Source organism: Puma concolor, chromosome B3 (assembly GCF_028749965.1).
Source record: "Puma concolor isolate L17-30 chromosome B3, mPumCon1.1.hap2, whole genome shotgun sequence".
In the NCBI taxonomy this organism is placed as follows: Eukaryota; Metazoa; Chordata; class Mammalia; order Carnivora; family Felidae; genus Puma; species Puma concolor.
Window position 1 is genome coordinate 148,179,620 of NC_141672.1, and position 25,385 is coordinate 148,205,004.

Consider the following 25,385-nt stretch of genomic DNA (forward strand, 5'->3'; position numbering starts at 1 on the left):
TCACAAGCCATATTTATTCTTAATGACACAGCACCTTTTTTATAATTTAGAAATTTATCGGAAAAGCAATGTATGGTAAAGAATTTCAACCTTACACCGTAGCTTGACTTCCCAACCAAAGAAGATGAGGAAATTAGTGCCCTGTACTCACTTTGTCTTGTCCATCTGCCTCTTTCTTTCTTTCTCTCTTTCCTTCTCTCTTTCTTTCTTTCTTTCTTTCTTTCTTTCTTTCTTTCTTTCTTTCTTCTTTCTCTTCTCTTCTTGTTTCTTCTCTTCTCTTCTCTTCTCTTCTCTTCTCTTCTCTTCTCCAAGAAAAAGAGCAACAGAGCACAAATGGGGGAGAGGGGCAGAGGGGAGAGGGAGAGAGAATCCCAAGCAGGCTCCACACTTAGTGCAGAGTATAATGTGGGGCTCAATCCCATGTCCCTGGGATCATGACCTGAGCTGAAGTCAAGAATTGGATGCTCAGCCAACTGAGCCACCCAGGAGCCCCGTATCTGCCAATTTCTGACTCCTGTATCATTTTTCTTAAATTGTCAAGTTTCATAATATTTGTATTCTGTTTTATAATTAGAGTGAGTCTACTGAGCATTTTCTGTGGCTGACTGCCAAATTTGGATTTTAAGTAAATAGTATTTACGATATTTCGGTTATAGATGTGGTATTTACTGTAGAACCGAGTTGTATGGTTGTACGAAAAGGATATATAATTCTGTCATGAGCTATGTGTGGCTAGGTGGAGAATGTTTCAAGTGTCATTACCAAATCCTTTCTCTTGTTATGCTCTAAAATTGCTCAAAATCATGACATGCTTTAGTCTGTTCCTATTTGGAGTATACATTTCTAATTTACCTCTTTTTTTCAAGGAGTTTTTGATTGCCTTTAATTTTCCTTTTTGGCAAAACAAGAATATGCCTTTGTCTTGTTGGTAGATTCTTTTTCATTTTGTCTGTTAAAAGAAATCCATTTTCTTGAAAGCACTCTATAGCCCCCTGTTCCCTCTGGTCTAACCCATTGCATAGCCATTGTCCTGGGGTTTCTCTTACCCTACTTCTGAGTTAGAGCTGTTGCTTGAACCCATTGTTTTCTTGTTGGATTCCTTCCTTCCTTCCTTCCTTCCTTCCTTCCTTCCTTCCTTCCTTCCTTCCCATCTTATTAGAGTATATTCTCAAGTAATTTTTTTGTTTGTTTTAGAAAATATCTAAGGGTGTAAACTTTTAAAGACTTTATGCATTAGAAAATGTCTTTACCCTCATATTTGACTGATGGTTTGAATTTCAAGTTTAAAAATATTTTTCCTTGTTCTGCTCAGCACCCATGACCTCCATTCATTCTGAAGACTGGTATCTTTATCTTTTGTATTTTAGATTATTTCTTTTTCTTTGTGCCTTTCTACAATTACTGTTAATCAAATAGTAAAAGTCATATGTCAGCTTTCTGTGTTTCTTAAACAGATTTTTCTTTTACTTTCCTCATTTCTTTGTCCTTTTCTCCCACTTTAAGGCTTTCTCCTGATTTTTTTTTAAAAAATGCTTACTTATTTATTTTCAGAGAGAGAGTGTGAGTGAAGAGTGGGGGAGGGGCAGAGAGAGAGAGAGAGAGAGAAACCCAAGCAGGCTCTGTGCTGATGCGGGGCTCTAACTCATGAATTGTGAGGTCATGACTTAAATTGAAACCAAGAGTTGGACACTTAACCTACTAAGCCACCTAGGCGCCTCTCTCCTGAATTTTTAAATTTTGGTGTTCTTAATTTTAATTTTCTTTTTTTTTTTTTTTTTTAACATTTATTTATTTTTGAGACACAGAGAGACAGAGCATGAACAGGGGAGGAGCAGAGAGAGAGGGAGACACAGAATCTGAAACAGGCTCCAGGCTCTGAGCCGTCAGCACAGAGCCCGATGCGGGGCTCGAACTCACAGACCGTGAGATCATGACCTGAGCCGAAGTTGGACGCTTAACCGACCAAGCCACCCAGGCACCCCTTAATTTTAATTTTCAAGTATTATTTCTTAATCTCTGATTGCTTTCTTTCCATAGCTGTCTGTTGTTATTTTATAGATGCAACTATCTTCTTGAATTTGTCTGAGGTAACTAATTAGAATTAAAAAATTCCCCATTCTCTGAATTATCTCAGTTTCCTGCTGGATCATCTCCACCTCCTTAGTCCTTCTATTTTGTGTTTTAGCTTCCTAGGATGTTTGATGAACCTTTATTGTGGGTGCTTGTTTATGAGTGAGGGCATGACAGCTCCTGGGTCTCTCCTTTGCCTTTTGTGGTCACTATGGGAGGAGTGGGTCCTGCCTGACCTACGGCCACGTCCTCTGAGTGTTGTGTCTGTTGCTGTTTGTGTAAATAGCGCCCATCTGCACCGTCTCACAGAAATTAGCCCAGTCTCCGTTCTCTTGTTCTCAGTGTTATAATGGCTTTCTCTTTTTGTGCTTTTTTACTGTCCGATAAATGAGATTTTTAAAAGCAAGAAAGATAAATGTGTATGCACAGTCTCACACTGAATTTTAACCGATGTTTATTTCTGCTTAATCAGCTCGTGATGTTTTATATTCTCTTTAGAGAGAACACGAGGGGCGCCTGGGTGGCTCAGTCGGTTAAGCGTCCGACTTCGGCTCAGGTCGTGATCTCATAGCCGTGAGATTGAGCCCGGCATGGAGACTACTTGGGATTTTCTGTCTCTCCTTCTACCCCTCTCCCCCACCTTCACTCTCTCTAAAATTAAAAAAAAAAAAAAAAAAAAAAAAAAAAAACTAGGGGCACCTGGGTGGCCCAGTCAGTCAAGTCTTCAATTTTGGCTCAGGTCAAGGTCTCGCGGTTCGTGAGTTCGAGCACCAAGTTGGGCTCTGTGCTGACAGCTCAGAGCCTGGAGCCTGCTTCGGATTCTGTGTCTCCCTCTCTCTGTGACCCTCCCCCATTCATGCTCTGCCTCTCTCTGTCTCAAAAATAAATAAACATTAAAAAAAAAATAAAGAGAACACGATAGACCTTGACTTTCTCAGAAACGACTTGTGTGCCAGAAGCCTCAGGTCTGCCCATGATCTGGGTTTCACATTTGTTTTGTTTTGTTTTGTTTTGTTTTGCCTTATTTTAGCCTCATGACAGCTTTGTGACTCCTCGGAGATGGAGTGAACTTCCTTCCTTGACACCGGTCTGCTGTGCTCCATCTACTGAATTTCTATGTGCTCCTTTCTGTTAGGAATAACTCGACTTTCTGTACCTGTCTGTTTCTGCCAGTCATGTTGATAAGCCTCGGGGGCAGTATCTTTTTCTTCTGAGCTCGGAGGAACAGAAAAGGAAGGGAACAAGAGCAAAAGGGGAGCCAGGAGCTAACTTCCGAGTCTGGGGCAGTTCTGAGATTGTAACTGTTGTGTGGCTGGCACAGCTCTGCCCTCTCTGCCCGATGCACCATCAAACTGAGCAGGAAGGAGCAGGAAGGCGTTCTCTGACTCGGGGCCGCCTTCGCACAACTTGGCACTTGTTTCTGGAAGGACTTCACCTCTCCAGGATCCGCCCCCCATCTCTGTGCCACTGTAACACCCATGTGAGCAGAAGAGTTGTAGGCGATGGGACGGAGGTGGACAGAGCTGAGAGAATTACAGGGTGTGTTCTCTGCTCCCAGGAGCCTGCGGACTGGTTAGAGTACCACCGATTAGTAACCAATCCGATCCTACATAACTGTTAGGTTGTACGTGAACTTTTAAGTGTCGTAAGTGCTCTGCAGGAGTCAGGAGAAGCGAGGGCTTGAGTTGGCTTAAATGGGCAGAATTTTGGAGGGGAGAAGCCTGGCTGTCCAGGCAGTCGTGGGAGCCGAGGTTCAGAGTTAACCTCAGGCAGAGCTTGGGATGACCGGAGGTGGCCGCAGCAGGTGGCTGGAGGCCAAGCCTGGAATTCTCCGCACGGACAGCAGGGCCCACGGCGACTTTGTAATGAGTTTTCAGTCCTAGAGGAGGCGGGCCAGAGAGGCCAGAGCCGTCAGAGAGGTGGTTGCCGTCTCAGAACCAAGCGCTAGGCTTCAGGACGCAGCACCGTCTGACCCCCCTCCACCTCTCTGCGTTCTTTTGCGGCCTTGGGTTTGGGTAGTTGAAGAAGCTGGAGAAGTGCAAGCTCAGAGAGAAGGGGGCACGTGCAAAATGTATCGGGGGAGCCGCTGGATTTTACAAGTATAATCTTGGAGGAAAAGGGTAATTGTCATCATTTCCCATTTAGGTGATAGCTCACAGTCAGTATCAGAAGTCGAAAAGAATCTCCATCTTTCTGAGCATGCAAGACGAAGTCGAGACAGAAGAGATCATCAGGGACATTTTCCGGCAAGGGAAGACCTGCTTCATCCCACGGTACCGGTTCCAGAACAACCACATGGACATGCTGAGACTGACGTCCCCCGACGAAATTCCGTTACTTCCCAGGACGTCCTGGAATATCCTTCAGCCTGGAGAGGATGAGGTCCGGGAGGAAGCCTTGTCCACAGGCGAGTGTTAATGGTATTGGGACTGGCACGTGAGGGTGCCGTGGGACTGTGGCCCACTGGTCACGTGCAGGTCACTGGGGGTCGATTTTCTTACCGGGATGAGCCCTGTGGTGCTTACATTCCAAGACACCCCTGTTAGCTGGCTTAGGGTGAGATGCTCTCTAAGCCGTCAGGTGCCAGCCGTGAGAGGAGTGCGGATGCCTCTTCTCAGACTCTTGCCCTTGTGGGTTGAATTAGACATTGTCCCCGAGTAAGGTGATCGTTTCCCGTGATTTCCGTGACGGGCTGTGAATTAATGGGCGCATTCCCATTAACGCTAGAAGCTTTTACCTCTCCAGGCAGCTGCCTTGTGGACATCGCCTCTTGGAAGTCACGTGGGCCTCTCAAACACAGCCTCTTCCAGACGCAGCCACGTTCCCTCAACCCCTTCCGCCACGTGTCTCTCTGGGCGTGGCACCGGCCGCGCTACCGTCAGCCGCCCCGCTGACCGCGCAGGGGTCTCAAGGTCAGCCTTGCTTGCTCTCTCCCTCTCACGCCTGTCGTGCGGTCTGGCGCCGAGTCCCCACGATCGTACCTGCTGTATCGAACATGCCGCTCCCCCCGCCCCCTGCGCCCCGCCGCCAGGACGTCCCGGCCACCGGCTTGTCGCGACGGCCTCCTCGCTGCTTTTTCTCGCCGCGCAGTGTATCCCCTCCTCCCCGGTCGGTCCACTCTCCGCACAGTAAGTGAAGCAAGACTCCCGAAACGCAGATCTGACTGCTTGTGTCCCCTGGGTAAAGTCTCTCGGTGACTTCTGCTGCCCGCCCTCTCGTGGAAGGGAACGCCCCTCAACGAGGCTCTTCCCGATGTGCCCTGTACTGCCGTCGTCTTCACCTCTTTCTCCTCCCCCCTGCATAAGCCACGTTCCGGCCCCTCTGAGTGTCTTGCCTCCCGCCCCCACTCTGCCTTCTCTACCACAGGACCTTTACACATGCTCTTCCCTTCCCGCAGCCACTTGGTAGATTTAATCATTAGGAAGCAGCCAAAGAGCTAAAGACAAAACGAGCTAAGAGTCCTAGTTTGTAACACCGAGGCCCAAACCTTTCTTCAAGGTATATTTTTAAGACTTCAGTGGTTGGAAGGAAACCCAAAGCAGCATTATGCCCTCGCCTCTCAATTTCTGTTCTCTTCCAATGTAACCCCGTAACCTACAAAATCAGTAAGATGGGGCGGGAGGGGATTGAGCGAGGGCTCATGGTATTTGGGGGGTTATCTACTCTGCTTCCTTAACCTCCCCCTGTTGTCCAGTCCTGCCCTTTGCCAGACATTTAGGCACCAAGGGTACACTCAGACCACCTCCCTGCTGGCCCTGCACAGTAGAGCAGATGAATGCCAACATTATCAGACTCTCGTATTTTTAAGGGGAAAGATTGCAAGCATTTTAAGACAGTGAGACGATGAAGGGGCGTGGTATATCTCGGGGGCGGCCCAGGCATATAAGATGAGGCCCTGACATTGCTCAGACTTAATGCAGCCGCGTCTCCAGACGCGCAGGCTTGAGGGTGGGACCCAGGACAGTCCACTTCTGTCTGACTCTGTGTCAACTGCTCCTCCAGTGCTCACATCACCTCTGTAACGCCCCTGCTGAAATTCCGGAGGCCGAGCCCACTGTCTTTGCTCTGTCCATTCTGCGGTGCGTTCTTTAGGTTGAGCCAAAATGCCTCAGCCTGAACTTCTATGCTTTTGTTCTATTTCTGTGTAAGTACAGCTGCTGGAAAGCAAGGACGAAGCGTGGTCTTTCCTCCTAGTTTAGTTGCACTTCCTGGTTAGATAAACTCGGGCCAAGGAAGTGAGCTAACTGATCGTGTATGGTTTTTGGCACGTGGCTGGCATGACTTGGCACGTGGGCAGCATTACTCGTCTTACTGTGAACTCATTGCTAGCCAAGCATGCGGCATTTCGGTAACGTTTCCTGAGCATCTCCGTTGTGTGAGCCACTGTTAGGTCTGCAGAGACGAGGTCCTGGACTTCAGGGGGCTCACACTCTACCCGGGGAGACAGCAAGTGTGTGTGCATAGAAAAATACCCCAGCCTGCAGCGTACGTCAGATACAAGCGTCAAATGCAAAGGGACAGAACGTTACCGAATGTAGACATTCGGGGCTTGGCTCCGAGTAGAAAGAAGCCTACCCAAGACTCTTCACTCTTTCCTCCTCTGTGCGTTTCCACGCCGTGGTTGTGGGACCAGCTGCTCCCCCCCGTGGGTTCTTGGCAGGTACTTGCAGTCTGGGTTGCAAGTGGATAGGGGATTACGTCTGGTTTCTTGGAACTGCCGCCTGGGGGGGGAGGCTCTTCGCTGCTGTCGGGAGAGGTGTTTGAGCAGGCAGCCTCTGCCTTTTGTTATCCGCCCGCGTCGCACTCTGGACGCGGGTGTCCCCGGTATCAGCTGCTAACAACGGGCTAGTTCTGGGGGAAGTACAAATCTCGCTTCACAGTGTGTGGGACGAGCTGAGTAGAGCTCAGACCGCCGTCCCGCCGTAGCTCCTGTAGCCGGTTTGTCTTTCGGGTTTGCTCGAGTCATCGCCGCTTAGAAAGGAGTGACCTGAGCAAAGGTCCACCTGGGGTTTGCTACCTAACAAAATAGCAGATTGCTAAGTAGAGTAGAGGGGCCGCCTCTCCGCTGAACTTCTCCTCAGAGTGAGGGCTGCTCAGGCAACTAGATTAGCCAGGAGTCTTTCCACGGAGAGTACGTGATCTGAGTCAACCTGGCTTAACGGAAAGGGGGATTTTATTGGCTCAGAGACTGAGAAATCCACAGAAGGGCGAGCTTTTGATACACTGGACCGAGTGATGAGGGTCAACTCTGGCTCTGCTGTGTGACTCCGCTGTCATCCGTGTGTTCCAGTTGCTACATGGTGGCCCGCGGCTGCCCGCGGTGGCCCGTGGCAGCTTTGGGTTCCACAGCACACTTGGCTGTTAGCACTCACGGAAGAAAGGAGCAAGTTTGCCAGTAAAATCCTGGTCTTATGCTCGCTGACCCAGGTTGGGTCAGATGGCCTTGCCCAAACCGGTCACCGTGGCCGGGGACGTGGACTGGGCCAGCTCCCTCATGCCCTCCCTATGCCATTTCCTGCGACCAGGGAGAAGGATGTGCTGCCCGATAGGGGGTGCTGTGCTAACCGCTGAGCTGACGGGACAGTTGGGTGGGTGACCCCCTACGGGGAAGAGTAGTGCGGTTTGAGAGCAAGGGGAGCAGGGGCCAGAGCATCCACGTTCACTGTCACAGGCACCGCTGTCCTTCCTGAAATCTGCAGAGGACAGCATGCTGCCGTGTCCTCACTGTCGGCCTTCGTGTTTTATTTCTGATCTTTCCAGAGGCTCTGTGTGTGGGTGCCGAGTCCTCACGGAACGATCACAAAGAAGACTTTCCATCCCAACCCAAACCCTCCACGGTAGTGGCGTGGGACCCTGCCGGGGACACGGTTTTGAGCGTGTGGCCTGCGGCTTCCAGCTGGGTTGTTCGTGCTCTGTGCTTCCGGGCGGGCTATGGCTGCTTTGCTGAAAGTAACGCCCGTGAAACCGACCTCGTTTCTTTCTTTAATAGGGTTGCACGGCCTCTGAAAGAATGTGGTAAGGAGAGTGGGTTTGAATTTCATCGAGGCGTCTGACTGAGTCATGATGTCCTTGAGGACAAGCTGGCTAAATTCAGACAGATAATAATACTTTGTTCAGAAAATACGTATTGAGCGCCTGGTCTGTGGGGGTGTGATGGGGGCACAGCAGGGAACGGGGCGGACCTGTCCCCACCACTGGGGAGCCGGCAGCTGTCCTGGACACAGCGGGGTCGTGCTGGCCTCTCACCGGGCTCTCTGTCCCTCTCAGCTCGCCCACTGTCCCCGAACTTGAGCATTTGCGTAAGTTCCTTCTGATCATTCCCGCTGTGCTTCTCACATTTCTGGAAGAAGCCGGTTTGTGGACGTAGGATGCTCCTGGTCTGTTTTGCACCCTCCCAGGTGTTCAGATAGCGCCAGAGTTTCCTGTGCAGTTTTTCATCACCTGTTTCTGATTCTAGTTTAGGGGAATCTTCTGTCCACCGTTTTGAGTCTTCATTTCAGTTCCGTTGGAATAAATTTTGAATTGGTTCCTGGACATACTAATTTTCCTAAAATACCTTTGGGGATAGGTCACCCACCCTGTTCACGCCTCTTCCCCGGATGCTGGATGGGCCTGAGCTCCCGAGCAGACCATGGTTCCTGCCAGCTAGTTCTGGCCAGAGGAAGGGACATCGGGTAGAATTTGAATATTCAGGCCACCCGCTGGGCCTTACCTGCCCTCCCACCTTGACCCCGGCTTCTCTCTGCCACTCCTCTGCTTTGGCCAGAGTGTCTGCTGGAAGCCAGCCTTTTCCCAGCAGTCAGACCGTAGGTTGGAGTCCGATAAACCGGGTGTGCGTTCTAATCTGGCTGCTTGCTGTGACTGGAAAGATGGCTCGCGTCCTTTGAGCTCCAGTCTTCTCCTCCACAGACGGATGTCGTGGAGCCGCTTCCGCGAGATGGCGTCAGTCGGTGCCGCCGATCTCGCTGCCGGTGACCCGTCGTCCGCAGGCACGCCGCGCGCATCACCGTGACACCCGCGTCCGCTGTGTTTCCGGGCTGGAATGTCTTCCGTGTTTGTTCCTTCAAGGCCGTGTCTTTTAGTCTAGTGCTTAAGCTCCCTGCCTTTGGAGGCAGACTGATCCTAGTTGCAATCTAGGCTTGACCATCTGGGAAGTTACCTGCCTCTCAAAGCACATGTTTTTTTCATGCGACAGTTGCGGGAGGGGGGATGTGACGATGTGCAGGAAGTGGCTCGTGCGGCCCCTCGCGAGGGGGTCCCCGGACGCGGCAGGTACGATTCCGGAGCTCAGCTACCTTTCCACACCTTCCCCGGCTGCCCCCCCGCCCCGATACCGCAGTCCCCTTGTCTAATTCCCACTCACCTGGCTTCTAACACATGCTCCCTGTTTTGTTAATTCTCCTTGGGGTACATTTTTTTTTAATTGCTGATGGACTTTGTGAAATTGTGATTGATAATAAGAAATACGTATACTTGCTCTTTGGCCCTGGTTTCTGGCACAGAGCTCCTAAAACCCGCGGAGTGTCCTAAGGGGTAAGAGTGATAAAGGTGTCTCAGTATTCATCAGTAGTCAGCCCCGCCCCAGTGTATGTTAATGACATCACGTTCCAGTGCACCCAGGGATGGGGGCTGGTCACCGGGGAACCAATGGCGTCTCTGGAGGGCTGGAACTTTCAGGCCAGGGAGGCCAGTGGCCAGTGATTTAATCGCACCTATGTCTTGAAGCTCCCATAAGAACCCAAGAGGACGGGTTCAGAGAGCTTCTGGGTTGGTGAACGGAGGGAGGTTTGGGAGAGGGGTGCACCTGGAGAGGGCAGGAGAGCCTTGTGCCCATCCCCACACCCGGCCCTCTGCACCTCTTCCGTCTGGCTGCTCCTGAGTTATAACATACTTTTTTAAAAATTAAAAAAAATTGTTTTTTAACTTAAATTCAAGTTAGTTAACATACAGTGTAGTATTGGTCTCAGGAATAGACCCCAGTGATTCATCACTCACATACAACACCCGGGGCCCATCCCAACAGGTGGCCTCCTTAATGCCCATCCCCCATCCAGCCCATCCCCCCACCCAACACCCCTCCAGCGGCCCTCAGTTTGCTCTCTGCCTTTAAGAGTCTCTTGTGGTTTGCCTCCCTCTCTGTTTTTATCTTAGTTTTGCTTCCCTTCCCCTGTACCTCCCTTCTACCTCCACACTGTTTTCCAGAGCAGCTGCACCAGTGTGCATTCCCACCAGCAGTGCAAGAGGGTTCCCCTTTCTCTGCATCCTCGCCAACACCCGCTGTTTCCTGAATTGTTCATTTTAGCCATTCTGACGGGTGTGAGGTAGTATCTCCTTGTGGTTTTGATTTGAATTTCCCCGATGATGAGTGATGATGGGCATCTTTTCATGTGTCTGTCGGCGGTCTGGATGTCTTCTTTGGAGAAGCGTCTATTCATGTCTTCTGCCCATTTCCTCACTGGATTACTTGTTTTTTGGGTGTTGAGTTTGTTAAGTTCTTTATAGATGTTGGAAACTAACTTATCCGATATGTCATTTGCAAATATCTTCTCCCATTTCGTTGGTTGCCTTTCGTTTTGTTGATTGTTTCCTTCCCTGTGCAGAAGCTTTTTATCTTGATGAGGTCCGCAAGCCAGTAACCTAGTAGGTAAAATGTTTCTCTGAATTCTGTGAGCTGCTCTAGGAAATTAACCAAACCCAAGAAGAGGCTGTGGGAACCTCCGATGTACAGCCCATGTGCGAGAGGTGCAGGTGACAGCTGGGACTTGCAGTGGCATCTGAAGCGGGGACAGTCGTAGGGGCCTGGATCCTTTACCTGTGGCACCTGACGCTGTCTCCAGGTAGATAGAGTCGGAACCGATTTGCATCGAAGGACGTCTGTCTGGGGTCAGTGAGTTGCTTGGTGGAAGGAACACACACCGGCACTTGATTTGGGAAGAGCAGACCTTCTCCTGAGTCGCGAGCTGCTGGTGCCTGGTGTCACCTGGTTCTCACGGTGGACTCCCGAGTACAGGTTCGTGCGATGGGGCCAGCGCTGTTACTATAAAGCCAGAGAATGCTTATGTAAGTTCACGGATGGCCAGTATTTTATATCCAGTAAAGAAAGGCTGGATTTTAAAAATGATTAGAAGCGTGTACCTAGGGGCACTTAAAGAAGTACGTCAGAAATAGTTGTTTGATAAGGTGCTGTGACATTGTTATTTGGTGCTTGTGAGTAAAGGGTTAATGCGGGTCCTGGGCCGGAATCGCGTTGGAGTGGATCTCGTCCCAGCACTGCTTTGGGGAGGCTGCGGAGTGAAGGTCCAGGTGGAACGTTATCCGTGCCTCGTCTGCTGTTGCTTCCGTACCCAGGTTGGGAGCCCTGAGTGGGCTGCCTTGGGTCTGGGCCTCCGTTTGTGTAAATCATCACGACTAAAAATAAAGCAACTGTGATTTTGGACGAGTTCCTGCACGTCATGTGTGCCCCTGTGGGGCTGGGGTGACGTCCGCACGGACGGTTGGCCCTGCGGTCCTCGCGCTGTCTTGCTGGTTCTCGGGTGGGAGGTCGCGTGGCTGCCTCCAGGGCACATGGGCAGGTAACGACGTGGCCATATCACCTGCTCTGTTTTCCACTGCAGCGCCCGTCCAGGTGCCCTTTCCTTCCGGGCGCCCCATTCGCCCAGAGCGCGCCACAACCCGGCCGTCCCCTCTCCCGGCATCTGCCGGGTGGGCACCATTGCTCACGGAGTGAGCGATCCCGGGAGGACTCCCGCCCTCCCGGGGAAGAGCTTGCGTCACGTTGCCGTGTCTGAAAGTACGCTGGTCTTGGGGCTGACAAGCTTTTCCTTCAGGCACCTTATCAAGGACACACGCGGCAAGAACGGCGGGGCCCTCATCCGGGCACCCGGTGCGCTGGGGACGGGCTTCGTGGGGCTGTTCCGGAACCGACGGTCCGTCTCCCGCAGGACAGAACATGCTGTCGCCCCACACGCCGCTCACTGCCTCCTGGGGAACGGCAGCTTCCTCGGGGGCCTCGGCCCGTCGTTCTTGCCCAGCCGGGGTAGCCCGCCACCCGCTGTGTCCCGGCACAGGGGCCCAAGGGGCCACCCAACACTTTCCGTCACTAAAGGACGAGCCCGGGTGACAGACTCCCCGCAGGTGGAGCCTCTGCCATCTTGTATTCTGTTTGGGGAAAACGGGTTGCTTTTGCCATTTCCTTTCCTCTGCGTCCTTCCTGGTCCCGGTGATTGCGCGTTCCCGTCTGTCCATTACCGTGAAATCATTCTCCCTGGCGTTGTCCACGTCACCTGCATCGACTTTACTTCCTGTAAAAGATAAGAAAGTGAACGTGCTTATTCTTCCTGGTTTTTATCAACATAACCTGGGATTTTAAAATCAATAATAGTCATAATTCAAAGACGTGTGTATTCGTTAAGGCATTGTGTTTTTCACATTTGATTATTTACTTACTGCATTAGTAAAGGACAGTCATTTATTTTTTTTTTTTATTTTTAAAAAAATTTTTTTTTTTTCAACGTTTATTTATTTTTGGAACAGAGAGAGACAGAGCATGAACGGGGGAGGGGCAGAGAGAGAGGGAGACACAGAATCAGAAACAGGCTCCAGTCTCCGAGCCATCAGCCCAGAGCCTGACGCGGGGCTCGAACTCACGGACCGCGAGATCGTGACCTGGCTGAAGTCGGACGCTTAACCGACTGCGCCACCCAGGCGCCCCAAAGGACAGTCATTTAAACTCAACTCTGAAGTCGCACGGGTTCATCATTCCCTGCTTCTGCTTTTAAGCTGTGCCTTCCTTATTATTGATTTCTATGTTTTTATTAATTTCTTCACCAGATGGAGGATTCCTTTAATTTTTTTTCAGTGTGGTATTTTCAGAATGCTGCTGCTGCTTCTTCTTATTATTTTATTGATATTGTCTCTGTACACGTCAGTGGATTCTAGAATGGGAATTGAATTGTTGGGTCACCCTGGTTTTCCCACTCGTGATTCTAGACCAGGGATCGGCCAACATTTTCCATCAGGTGCCGTGGCGTGAACGTTAGAGGCTATGCAAGGGTCAGGCGGTGGGGCTCCTGGGCTGGTGAAGGCGGTCCTGGCTCCACCAAGGGGAAGGGTAGGACGGACGCCAGAGGAGAGCGGATGTTCAGACGGACAAGAAGCCCCTGCCGTACTCAGCCCAAGTATGAGTCGGGGCCGTGGCTGACTCCGTGTCGGACGCCGCAGGCCCGTTTCCTGAAGCAGCGTGCACATCCTGCACACGGAGGTGAACTGTATTCTGTAGGTGCTGGGGAGTTCTGAGATACTTTAGCCGGGGGGGGGGGGGGTGGGGGGCGCGACACGGACAGTCTGTGTTTTGGGAAGATTGTTCTGCCAGCCGTGAGGAGGACAGGACCAAGGAGACTGGGGGTGGGGCATCCCCTGGGAATGTGATAGGACGGGAAGGAGAAGTGACCGTCACTTGAAGAATGGAGAGGACACATGAGCTCTGACACACACAGCGTGTGGTCTGTAGGCCTCGGTGACTGCCCACTCAGGGCCACTGAGGCCCAGCCCGGCTTTGCCACCAGGGTGGGTGCTATTCACCCAGTCAGGGAGTGCAGGAGGGAGGAGTTGGGGAGTAGGTGCTGAGCCCCGTTGGAGGTGGTCCTGGGGCCTCTGGTAGGTAGCTCGTGGGAGGCCCAGATCGGGAGGTCGGGAGATAGGACTGGCTGGAGTGTGGTTGTGGGGCGAGCTCGCGGCTGTGAACAGAGGCCGGCCGGTGGACGATGTGTCTGATCTACACGGGCCACACTGATGTGCGCTTCCCTCTCTAGATGAGGGAGAGAGAGGGGCGGAGAGGGGGAGAGAGAGAGAGAGGGAGAGAGGGGTGGGGGGGGGAGGGAGGGAAGGAATCTCAAGCAGGCTCCACGCTCAGTGCAGACCCTGCCATGGGGCTTCATCCCATGACCCTGGGATCATGACATGAGCCTCAATTGAGAGCTAGACGCTCAACCGACTGAGCCATCCAGGCGCCCACCCCATTTTTAAAAATACTACAACAGCACGAGGAAAACCCAGATATATTTCAGCTTACACGAATGCCTCCGTGGGGTCACTTACTAGCAGTGGACTTTCCACACTGGTTTCAAAAAAGGCTAGGCCACCTCGCACACCCCCCACCATCACGGAAGAGCGTTTTTTTCCTTTCCCTGGATGGATGGATGGGTACAATAATGAATGCACATGCGCTCATGAGCGCCTGTTGTGTACAACAGGTGGTGTCCTGGCAAGGAAGAGACGCGGTCTGTTGATGACGGAGCCGCGTGGAGGACGGAATGGGGAGGTCGTGACGGGAGCGTTGGCCTCTGGGGACTGGTTCTGTCGCGGACTGGCTAGTGGGTACGCGCAGCCCTCGCCCTCTCTCTGAGTCTCGGCCCCTCACCTGAGGATGGATCATGCTGCCCGGCTCACTGAAATGCCGAGAAGGCCGAAGAGAGTTTGTGTAGGGCTTTTCCACTGCCCAGCACATAGCAGGTGCTCGTCGATGGCGGTGATGACCCTCGCATGTAGCATGGTGGCCCTAGGCCCGGCGACAGCGCCCGCCACGGCGGTGTGCCCACAGCGCCCTGGGCCCAGGGTGGATGGTGCTCTTTCATGCGTTCCGGAAGGCGGAGCAGAGCCGTCTGTAAGTGTGAGTCGTAGTTCGCCGTGAGGTTGTGTCGGGGGAGATACGGTGAGTTTCTCAAGACGAGCGTGCTGGCGCAGGAAACCGAAACCCCACTCATACATCGGAAAAGTTGGTTAATGGTCTCGGGAGAAATGCATTTATGCTGCTTGAATTCTCAGCCTTGGAAGTAACTTAGTGTTGACCTGTCTGTGTTTCTGGTTTCATTTTGAAGAAGTTATCGAAAGAGGAGTTCCTCAGTTTTGTTTTAATTTCCTTTTTCCTCCTTTAAAGAATTACAGTGGTTAACGTGCGTTCGCTATGGAAAATGTCAAATTATGTAACAAGCTGTATATTAAAAAAATTGTTTTTTGGATGTTTATTATTTACATTTGAGAGAGACAGCGTGAGCAGGGGACAGGCAGAGAGAGGGAGACACAGAGTCCGAAGTAGGCTCTGGGCTCCGAGCTGTCAGCACAGAGCCCGACGTGGGGCTCGAACCCACGAACCGCGAGATCATGACCTGAGCCGAAGTCGGACGGTCAACCGACTGAGCTCCCCAGGCGCCCCTGTGGGAAATAAATTTATTTACAACATTCAGCTGTCTTCAGGAATATGGCCACCTCTTCAGTTGTTCAAGGCTTTTATTCCGTATTCCTTTGTAGATGTTTTTGATTTGAGTCACATTGTTTCTGCACATTGCTTGTTGAGTGTATTCCTAATCAGTTGATATTTGTTGTTATTGTGAATAGGCTCTTTCCATTATGTTTTCAAGCTGGTTATTTTTATTATATAGGAAAGCATAGGAACGTGGCTCAGATTTCCAGATGGAACTGGAAGTCTCCGAAGTAATTTTAACGTTATTTTTGTTGGGGCTCCTGGGTGGCTCAGTTGGTTGAGCGTCCGACTGCAGCTCAGCTCATGATCTCCTGATTCGTGGGTTCAAGCCCCTGCATTGGGCTCTATGCTGACAGCTCAGAGCCTGGAACCTGCTTCGGATTCTGTCTCTGTCTCTGTCTCTTTCTCTCAAATATAAATAAACGCTAAACATTTTTTTAAGTTATTTTTGTCAACATTTTCTTAAGTTCTAGAAAATCAAATCTTAGAAAACTTAATTTCGTAAGATACTTGCATCATTGATAACATGTTTTCAAGGTGAGGTGTCCAAGACTTTTTTATTTTAATTTATTGTCAAGTTATCGAACATACAGTGTATACGGTGTAGTCTTGGTTTTGGGGGTAGATTCCCCTGATTCATCACTTACATACGACACCCAGTGCTCATCCCAGCAGGTGCCCTCCTCAATGCCCATCACCCATTTTTAAAGGCTCCCAGATTCTAGAGGTTGAGATGTGCCGAGTGGTTTCCCCGATCTCCAGCAGGTGTCAGTGTTGGCCCGAGGTGGCGGTTTTAGCTGCGGGATCCCGCCTTTACACATCCTTATTCCCGCAACACTGGGGATTGTCGAGCCGGAAGGGATATTGGAGATCATCCAAGTCAGCCCTTCCGTCTGGGAGCTGGCCTGGGTGGGGGGCGACCCGTCCAAGGTCACACGGTCCCGTGGGGTGAGACTGACATGACGGTGAGCATCAGTCCCCAAAGTCACGGAGGAGAAGAAGGTGTCGCCCCAACATATCGAAGCTGTGTTTTGGTGGAGCGGAAGGGTGCTGTTCAGCGTGTCCGGGTGAGTGGGGACCCGCCCCTGGCGTCCGGAGCCCGGGGGGCAGCCCGGAGGCCTGGCGCTCTCAGCAGCGCTCAGCCGTGTTGGCGGAGTGCGGGAAGAGCCGGCAGTTTTGTGACAAACCTTATGAGCAGTGAAATCGCTTACCGAGGAATGTTCTCCGGAGAGCTTTTTAAAATGGCAGAAAAAGGCCTGTTTCCATTTTTCCCGCGATCCCGAAGATGCCGTCCACTTGTTCTGTGACTTCCTCACGCGTGGCGCCATCTCCTTGTCCCACAGCCTGCACGCGTGGAGCCCTGCTCTTTCCTTCCCTTCCCCCTTGGAGGCTGAGCACGGGGCTCCCTGGCTCAACCTGCAGAATTCGGAGGAGTTCTTGCCCTGGCGCCGGAGGCCCCTCTAGCGTGCTCTGTGTGCCTCCTGCCAGCCACCTTGCTCCTGTTCCCCGGGTGGGCCCTTCCACGGGGAGCCAGTCCCCGGCCCCACACACGCTTGTGCTCTTCCAGCTCTGTGCCTCTGCTTGTTCTCGCTCCTGCCTCTCCACCCTGACCCTCAGCCTCCTCCTCTCCCTCCCCCGGCCGGTACCGCAGGCCACCCCCTTGGTGAGATTTCCCTGGGCACGCCCCCTCCTCTGTGGACCCCAGCATCCTCCGTTCCCCACTTTCCTCCCTGCCTTGTCACTAGGTCACCCTAGTACAGTTACTTGTGTTCACACGATTTATTGGGCGGACCTGTAGCTGTCCAGGGTGCTGTCCTGGGTCCGCTGGGCCCCGCAGACAGGCTGTCCTCACGGCGAGCTGTTCCCAAGTGTCACTGATTCACTTGGCTGCACCGGATCTCGAGAGCTGCCGTCTTCGGAATCCTTGCTGTCCTTCCTGCCACGCTGCCCTGGCAGGTTTGGGGGAACATTCGGGGCTTCGGGAGCGTTTCTCCCGCGCCAGAAGACGACGCATCAGAGCAGATGACAGGGGCCTCTGGAGTGAGAAACGCACTCGGAAGCCACCAGGAAAGGACGTTCCGTAAACACCAGATAACTGTAAACACTGTTATTCGGAAGTCACGGGTTACTTGCTGTCAGGCTTGCTCCGCGTGGCGCAGGCTGGTGTCAGCCAGGAGGCAGGCCCTCCGCGGGCACGGGAAGACGGCCAGCGGAAGAAATACGGTGTCCCTGCAACTTTGTCTTAGTTAAATGCGCTGCGCCGCAAAGTTTGCGGGACCCTGAAGTGCTTGCCTGAAGTCTTGGTAAAACAAACGGCGGAAGCCAGGGAGAAGTTTCCATCTTGCTAACGAGCTCTTACGGCTCCGGGGTCATGCACAGCTGTAATTATTTAGAATGACGACTTTGAGCTCTCAGCCCCTAAAAAGCGAGGACAATAGAAATGGCTCCAGGAGCACCCAGACATTTCCGTATCTGAAGCACTCATTTTTTGCTGTTCCCGAGCCCCAGCTTCTCACGACCCTGGGCCGCCTGCCACAGTCCCCCGACGCGGCCCGGCACCCACGTTCTTACTCGGTTTTCCCGTTGTGGTAAAAACGCACACTCAGCCGTCTTCAGGTGCCCGGCTCAGTCACGTGAGGTACATGTAGTGTTGTAAGACGGACACCCGAAACTTTTCCTCTGGCAAAACCGAAAGGGTGCCCCTTAAACAGCTCACCCTGCCCGCTGCCCCAGCCCTGGCGACCATGGCCGCCATCTGCTTTCTGTCTCCGAATGTGGCTTCTTTAGTTTTTAGAAAACGTTCATTTACTTTGAGAGGAAGCACAAGTAGGGGAGAGGCAGGGAGAGGGAGAGAGATTCCCAGGCAGGCTCCGCGCTGGCAGCACAGAGCCTGTTGTGGGGCTCGATCCCATCACCCTGGCATCGTGAGCGGGGCCGAAATCGAGAGCTGGCCGCTCAACCGACCGAGCCACCCGGGCGCCCCTGGATTTGACTACTTTAGAGACTTCGTGTAAATGGAATCACGCAGTGTTTGTTTTTCTGTGACTGGCTGCATTTATTTATTGATTGTACCAGACACGTATACAAGGAATTGTCCTCAGAATCCTCAGAATCACTGAGCTTTGGTTGTAAACAGATCTGAGAAACTCAAGAGCTCTATCCGCTCACTTTACAGATGGAGGAGGAAAATCAGGCGACCAGAGGTTGCCTAAAGTTAGCAGAAAACCACATGAGGTCCTGTAACATCTTTTCAGTTTTCTAGGACGTTTTAAGGTCCGACTGGTTGTCAACAGCAGTGTGAGTATCCCAAGATCAGAGCCAGAGTAAATGTCACATTTAGAAAATGACGCTTGGATAAAGCTGTTGCCACTGGTCCTGTTTTCTGCCAAGCATCGTTGCGTATCGACAATAAAGCAGTTTAATTCTTTTTTTCCGACGTTTACTCTGGTCGATATCTACCAAGATAGGATAAGCTGAAGGATAGTTTTATTTGTTTATCTTTTTCCTTTTTAAACTGGGAGATGTCACAAAGCTGGATGTAGCAAACTTCTCCCGTAAAGGGCCAGATAGTTAACATTTGGGGGCTGTGTGTGCCCCACGATATCTGTTGTAACGATTCAGTGCTGCTGCTGTAACGTGAACGCACAGCGTGACTGTGTTCCATAAAACTTTATTTACAAAACAGGCAGTGGCCAGATTTGACCCCCAGGCTGTGCTTCACCCACCCCATAGCCAGGTGGCCGGGCGTCGCTTCTGCGCGTTTTGGCCTTAGCACCTTGCGGGCTGGCTCTCATATAGGAGACACTTGTGGTCGTTCATGGGGATGGTGACGGTGATTTAAAAAATGTAATTTTTTACATTTGTGATCAAATAGTCACTTCCTACTGACTTTTAATAATTTAATAAGTTTGGGAGTTATTCCCTACATACCATGCTAGATAGCTTTACGATATAATAAAAAGTATACCTAAGAAAATAGCTAACGTGTCTAAAGTACATCTTTGAAAGAAGACTCAAAATTTTTCTGAGTATTCATAAAGGTATTTCTTTTTCTAAAGGAAAATTATATATTTCTAAAGGAAGATATGTACACATATTCTAAAGGAAAATTGTATGTATATTTCCTTGTATAAATATAAGGAAATAAACCCAACTCGCAAATCTGGAGGGAACTGCCAGTCACAGCTGTAGGCAAACCTTTGCTGGGTCCCTTTGCTCGGCACCTCGGGACCCACCCGCTGTCTGTCACGTCCACTTGCTTGGTGCCTGGGGAGGTCCACCTGTATGGACGACAAGTCCTTGTCCTGGTCTCCGGTTCTGCAGCCAGGGGACGGCACCGCGGGGACCAGGGTGGCCGAGAGTGAGTGGGGCGTGTCCTCCCTCCTGCCCCTGGCCGCAGTGCATCGACTGCCGAGAGCCGCGCTCCGGTCAGGTGGCCCCTCCAACTGCAGCTCTTTGGGGCCTACAGTCCTGCCCCTCCCACTCCCACCCCTTGACCTCGGGCCTAGAGGTGGTCAAGGCTTCCCGGGCAGCGCCACTCTGGGGGCCACCCGTCTCTACTGCTCTCTTTCGTGCGTCTGGTTCTGTGTGCTGCCTGCTGCTCCCTGCGGCCCTCACCCGGCCGATGCAGTGTCGTGTCCACCTGACTGGTCTCCCCAACCCTGAGGCAGGCAGGTAGCAGGCTCACTGCCCAGGCAGGAAGCAACGAGCTTGCACCTGTAGTAAGAGCCAGGAAGTCGGAGTTCACGTCCCAGCTCTTGTGCTCCCAGCTCTATGACTCCGGGCAGGCCACGTGGTCTTGTTGAGCCTTGGTTTTCCCGTTGGAGAAAGGGGATGATAGTGTCTCCCTCTCGGGACCGCTGGGGACATTCAGTGAGGTCGTGCCCGTGAAGTGCCGTAGCACAGGGTCTGGCACACACGTGGTTTCTAAGTGGCAGAAGGCACTTCCGTTTTCCTTCGTTTGCCAACAGACTCTCCTCCAAGGATCCTTTGTGAAGGGGAAGGCCACGGGGAACAGGGGAACTCCTTCTGTGACCCCCCCGTCTCAGGGACTGTGTGTGTACTAGAGAGGCAGCCGGCTCCCCGCTGCGCTCAGGCCCGGCTCCTGTGGGTGTCTCTGGTGGGCCCATTCCCAGCTGGGACAGCAGGTGGCTGTAGAGAGTCACGGTTGCAGGTGGTTTGGCCTTAGGAGATCCCGCGTAGTAACTCAGCATGTGGGTTCGTGTTGCAGTTGTTTGGATTACTTGAAAAGGAACGACTTTCAGAGTCAGAATGAAGAGAAGAGGTGTTATGCACACCCGGAGTTTAGCGAAGGTAGCAATTATTGGGCACGTACTAGTTTCTTCATGCGGACGTTTATCTCTTCTGTGACTCGTACTACAGATGCTAGTATTTCCATCTTAGGGAGAAGAAACAGACTTTCAGAAGGTAAGTCGTTGGGCATTTTTCTCGGCTAGTGACAGGTAGTGTGGGGATTCACACGCAAGTGTCCTCTCTAGAAGCACACTCCGCTGCCGTGTCACTCCACCTCCAAGGCTCTGGTCCGAGAAAGTGGATGCTGTATTTTTTTTTTTTTTTTAATTTTTTTTTTTTTCGACGTTTATTTATTTTTGGGACAGAGAGAGACAGAGCATGAACGGGGGAGGGGCAGAGAGAGAGGGAGACACAGAATCGGAAACAGGCTCCAGGCTCCGAGCCGTCAGCCCAGAGCCCGACGCGGGGCTCGAACTCACGGACCGCGAGATCGTGACCTGGCTGAAGTCGGACGCTCAACCGACTGCGCCACCCAGGCGCCCCGAAAGTGGATGCTTTAAAAGGGTTCTGATAAAAATTGGGGTTATATACGAATGTGGTGAAAAAGTCCAACAGTGCAAAAGGATGGGGCGAAAGCATGAAGCGTCCTTCTCATCCAAGGCCTCCTGTGGCTGGTTTCTTTCTCCGGAGCCAGTCTCTGTTGCCGGCTTTCTTTGGATCCTTCCTGACATACCCTAATAGGGATTTACCGGCATCCTGGGAAGGAGGGTGATTGGTCTTTACGGCACATCTTAGCCTGACTTCTGTCCAGTTGTGCTCAGTGTTTCCTAGGCTCTCTGGGTTGGGTGGGCAGAGGGGTGCTCTCTGGGTTGGGGGGGCGGGGAGGAGGGCTTTCCGGGTTTCGTGGTGGGGGTGGGGGGAGGGAGGCTCTCTGGGTTGGGTGGGTGGGGAGGAAGGGGGCTCTCTGGGTTGGGGGGGTGGGGAGTGGGGCTCTCCGGGTTGGGTGGGTGGGGAGGAAGGGGGCTCTCTGGGTTGGGGGGGCGGGGAGGGGGACTCTCCAGGTTGGGGGGGGCAGGGAGGGGGACTCTCCGGGTTGGGGGGGCAGGGAAGGGGACTCTCCAGGTTGGGGGGGGCAGGGAGGGGGACTCTCTGGGTTGGGGGGGGCGGGGAGGGGGACTCTCCAGGTTGGGTGGGGGAGGGAGGGAGGCTCTCTGGATTGGGTGGGTGGGGAGGAAGGGGGCTCTCTGGGTTGGGGGGGCGGGGAGGGGGGCTCTCAGGGTTTGGTGGTGAGAGTGGGGGGGGGAGGCTCTCCGGGTTGGGTGGGTGGGGAGGAAGGGGGCTCTCCGGGTTGGGGGGGTGGGGAGGGGGCTCTCAGGGTTGGGTGGGTGGGGAGGAAGGGGGCTCTCCGGGTTGGGGGGGTGGGGAGGGGGCTCTCAGGGTTGGGTGAGTGGGGAGGGGGACTCTCCAGGTAGGGGAGGCGGGGAAGGGGACTCTCCAGGTTGGGAGGGGCAGGGAGGGGGACTCTCTGGGTTGGGGGGGGCGGGGAGGGGGACTCTCCGGGTCGGGGGGTGGGGAGGGGGGGCTCTCCAGGTTGGGTGGGGGAGGGAGGGAGGCTCTCTGGATTGGGTGGGTGGGGAGGAAGGGGGCTCTCTGGGTTGGGGGGGCGGGGAGGGGGGCTCTCAGGGTTGGGGAGGTGGGGAGGAAGGGGGCTTTCTGGGTTGGGGGGCCGGGAAGGGGGGCTCTCAGGGTTTGGTGGTGAGGGTGGGGGAAGGGAGGCTCTCCGGGTTGGGTGGGTGGGGAGGAAGGGGGCTCTCCGGGTTGGGGGGGTGGGGAGGGGGGCTCTCCGGGTTGGGTGGGGGAGGGAGGAGGGCTCTCCGGATTGGGTGGGTGGAGGACGCCATTGCTGAGGCTCCCAGCAGCTAAGTCCCCATATACTATTCCTGCATCTCTAGCCTTTTCTGGAAGGGTCTAAATTCCTGCCATCCCTACCTTCTCCATTTCAACACAGAGTGCATTTCACAGGGCTAGCTGAAAGCCTTGAACTCAAAAACACCTAGGTGTAAATATAAGGCTGGCCGACATTGTCTTACGAGGTGAATGCCTAGTTAGCGGACTAGTGGTGACCGGTCATGCCTGGGCACAACCCTGCACGTGGCTTCCTTCTGTACCTGGTACTGTCACGACACTTGTAGTCTCTGTGTTTTGACCAAACATCAGGTCCTGTGTTCAAAGAAAGGATCTTAGAGGAACAACACAGAAACGACCAGTCACACGACAGTTTGTGTCCTTCGAAGATGATTTTTACATCTTTTGATTCTGTGTTTTACACGTTTGCCTCCACAAGGGGATTCCCAAATGGGCGAAACCCATTGTGACCAAACACAGCAGAAGCAATGAAGATGCATTTGTAGTGGAATTAAAGAAATGGCTGTCTGCCTCAGCTGGTTTAGTCAAATACTCTTTCAGAGTGGTACGCAATTGTAGGGAAAGAAATGTTCAAAAAACCCAACTTTTAAGTGTAATCGGAAGTTGAGTATTTGTGACGCCTGTGATCACGAAAATGGTTTATTCTCCTGCTCTACGCTCTTACCACGACAAGGGAGTCAAGCGGCCGTGCCCCCGTCTGTGGTTTCTGAGGCCACCCCGACGTGAGCTCAGGGCGTGTGGGACTGATTTCTGAGAGTTGTGCTGTGTGCGCTGTCTTGACTGTGTCTGACGGTCCCAGCTGCCTCGTGTTCCAGAAGTGTGTCGGATGCCAGTGCGCGTGTCTCCGTGATTGGCTGCGGGGCCTCGGGGGGGTGCATGCGGCAGCTGGTTATGACAGCTGGGGGACTCTACGTTCGCATACGCCCATCTGTCTTCGACGGCAGGTCAGGGTGGCTCTGAGTGACGCTTCGTCGCTGCCGGGTACCGGTGCTAGGACACGGCCCGGGCACCCTGTCCGGCAGCCTGCACGCTCGGCCCCTCGACACGTGCCTTTGCCATGTCCCTCCGTCCCTTTGCCGGACCCCACTCGAACCTTTAGCAGCAGGAATGGTGTGTGCTGAGTCACCATCCACCTGGACAGCAAGCCCTCCGCTGGGTCTCTTAGGAGCTGGCCGCCCTCGGGGAGGAATGTGACCTCTCTGGGCACAGAGCTCCAGCTCTTCATCCATCAGATGGGGACGGTGGCCCTGCACTCCTGCCTCACCGGGCGGGCGTGCCGACCAGCTGATTGCGGTGCCTCTTCTCTCCCCGGGGCTCCGCATGGTGCCCGCCGCGTCCGTTTCTGTGCTCTGTCTTCTCTTCCAGCAGCTGGACTCTGGATAAGGGTTAGGTGTTGCATACGGGACGGTAGCGACTTCTCGCTCTACCTGTTACTGTTCTTTCTTTCCCGGTAAACAGAACCGAACTAGCATCCCTCTGGGGAAAGGAGAAAACGGTTCCCAGAAGGTGGGGAAAGGATTCCTCCTCCTCTTTTTTTATTGTCATTAATCTTTCCAATTTTTTAACGTTTTACTTATTCTTCAGAGGGCACAAGCGGGGGAGGAGCAGAGGGGGGAGCAAAAGATCCAAAGTGGACTCCGTGCTCACGGGAGTGAGTCCTGTGCGGGGCCCGAACCCACGAACCGTGAGATCGTGACCTGAGCCGAAGTCAGAGGGTCAAGCGACTGAGCCACCCGGGTGCCCCGGATCCTTCCTCCTTAACGGACCGGGGCCGTGTCACCGTGTAGGACAAGAGCTGGTCGCACCAAACCTCACGTGCAGGGAGGGCTGCCTGGCGTCTAGCTGAGGCTCGTTGATGTGATGATGTGGGGACCAGACAGGTAGATACAAAGACCGGTGGCCCCTGCAGGCGGGAGGCCTTGCGGCCGTGGGAGCATTGCGGGGGTGGGTGGTGAAGGCAGGGGTACCCACCTGGTCAGGGAGTTTGGGCGTTGTCTTTAAGTCACTGTGGTGGACTAAAGGTCTCTGAGAGGGAAGAGTGAGGACGGGGCCCGCACCTGAGGCTGGGCTGGGGTCAGCGGGGCCAGGCGGCGGGCGCCCGGCTGGATGTGTGAGGGGACTGGCACCCACAGAGCGACAGGTGGAGGCGAGCGCCCTGCCAGCCGCGTGGGGGCCCCTGGGGGTGGATCCACAGTCCCGGACCAGCAGGAAGGGGGGGGATAGGCGCCCACGAGGCTGGAGTTCGATCTGCACAGCTTGTTCGGACGCTCAGCACCTGCAGCAGGGTTGGGGCAGAGGGAGCTGGGCGGGCCGACGGGAGGCTCTGAGCAGCCCGGGACGGGGGTCTGAGTTCAGGGTGGCCGAGGGGGGCTGGGGCTTAGCTGCTGCCCCCTCGGCCAGAGCTCAAAACGACATTTTGTGAAGGTGGCCTGAATCCTCGGTGCTGGCTTCATGCGTTGGGGGCTGAGAGCAGGTAGTGGCGCCGGCGGAGTCCCCCTCCGGCGTTTTCCTTCGGGGCCTGGTTCCGCTTCCTTGTCGAGGAAGATTCTGCAGCTCAGTGTCCGTCCTCACTGCCCGCTGAGCGCGCCCTCGCCCCGGCGATTTCCTCCTGTGCCCAATCTGGTAGACGTTTTCCCGGCCCTCCTGCCCTTCCTGCCAGCGCTCTGCTCCCTTCCTCCCGAATACCTTCCCTCGTGCTCTACGACGTGGCAGCACCCCGCAGCCTGCCGCCAGACCCGGCCCGCCGCCTGTCTCTGCGGGTAGGACGTTACGGGAGCCCAGCCGCGCCCGCCCGGGTTCGCACCTTCCGTGGCTGCTCTCGGGGCACGAGTCGTTGTGACAGAGACCCTGCGGCCCGTGAAGCCTGAACCACTTTGTG

At 53.6% G+C, this 25,385-nt stretch overlaps 1 protein-coding gene across 1 annotated transcript in view; it reads left to right on the forward strand.

Annotated features, from left to right (window-relative positions):
- MTHFS (methenyltetrahydrofolate synthetase) overlaps positions 1–25,385 on the forward strand; it is a 33,135-nt gene that overhangs the window by 2,534 nt on the left and 5,216 nt on the right. The window contains exon 2 of the mRNA XM_086711757.1: positions 4,216–4,477. Within this exon, the coding sequence (XP_086567883.1) occupies positions 4,216–4,477 (262 nt within the window). The remainder of the gene's footprint in view (positions 1–4,215; positions 4,478–25,385) is intronic.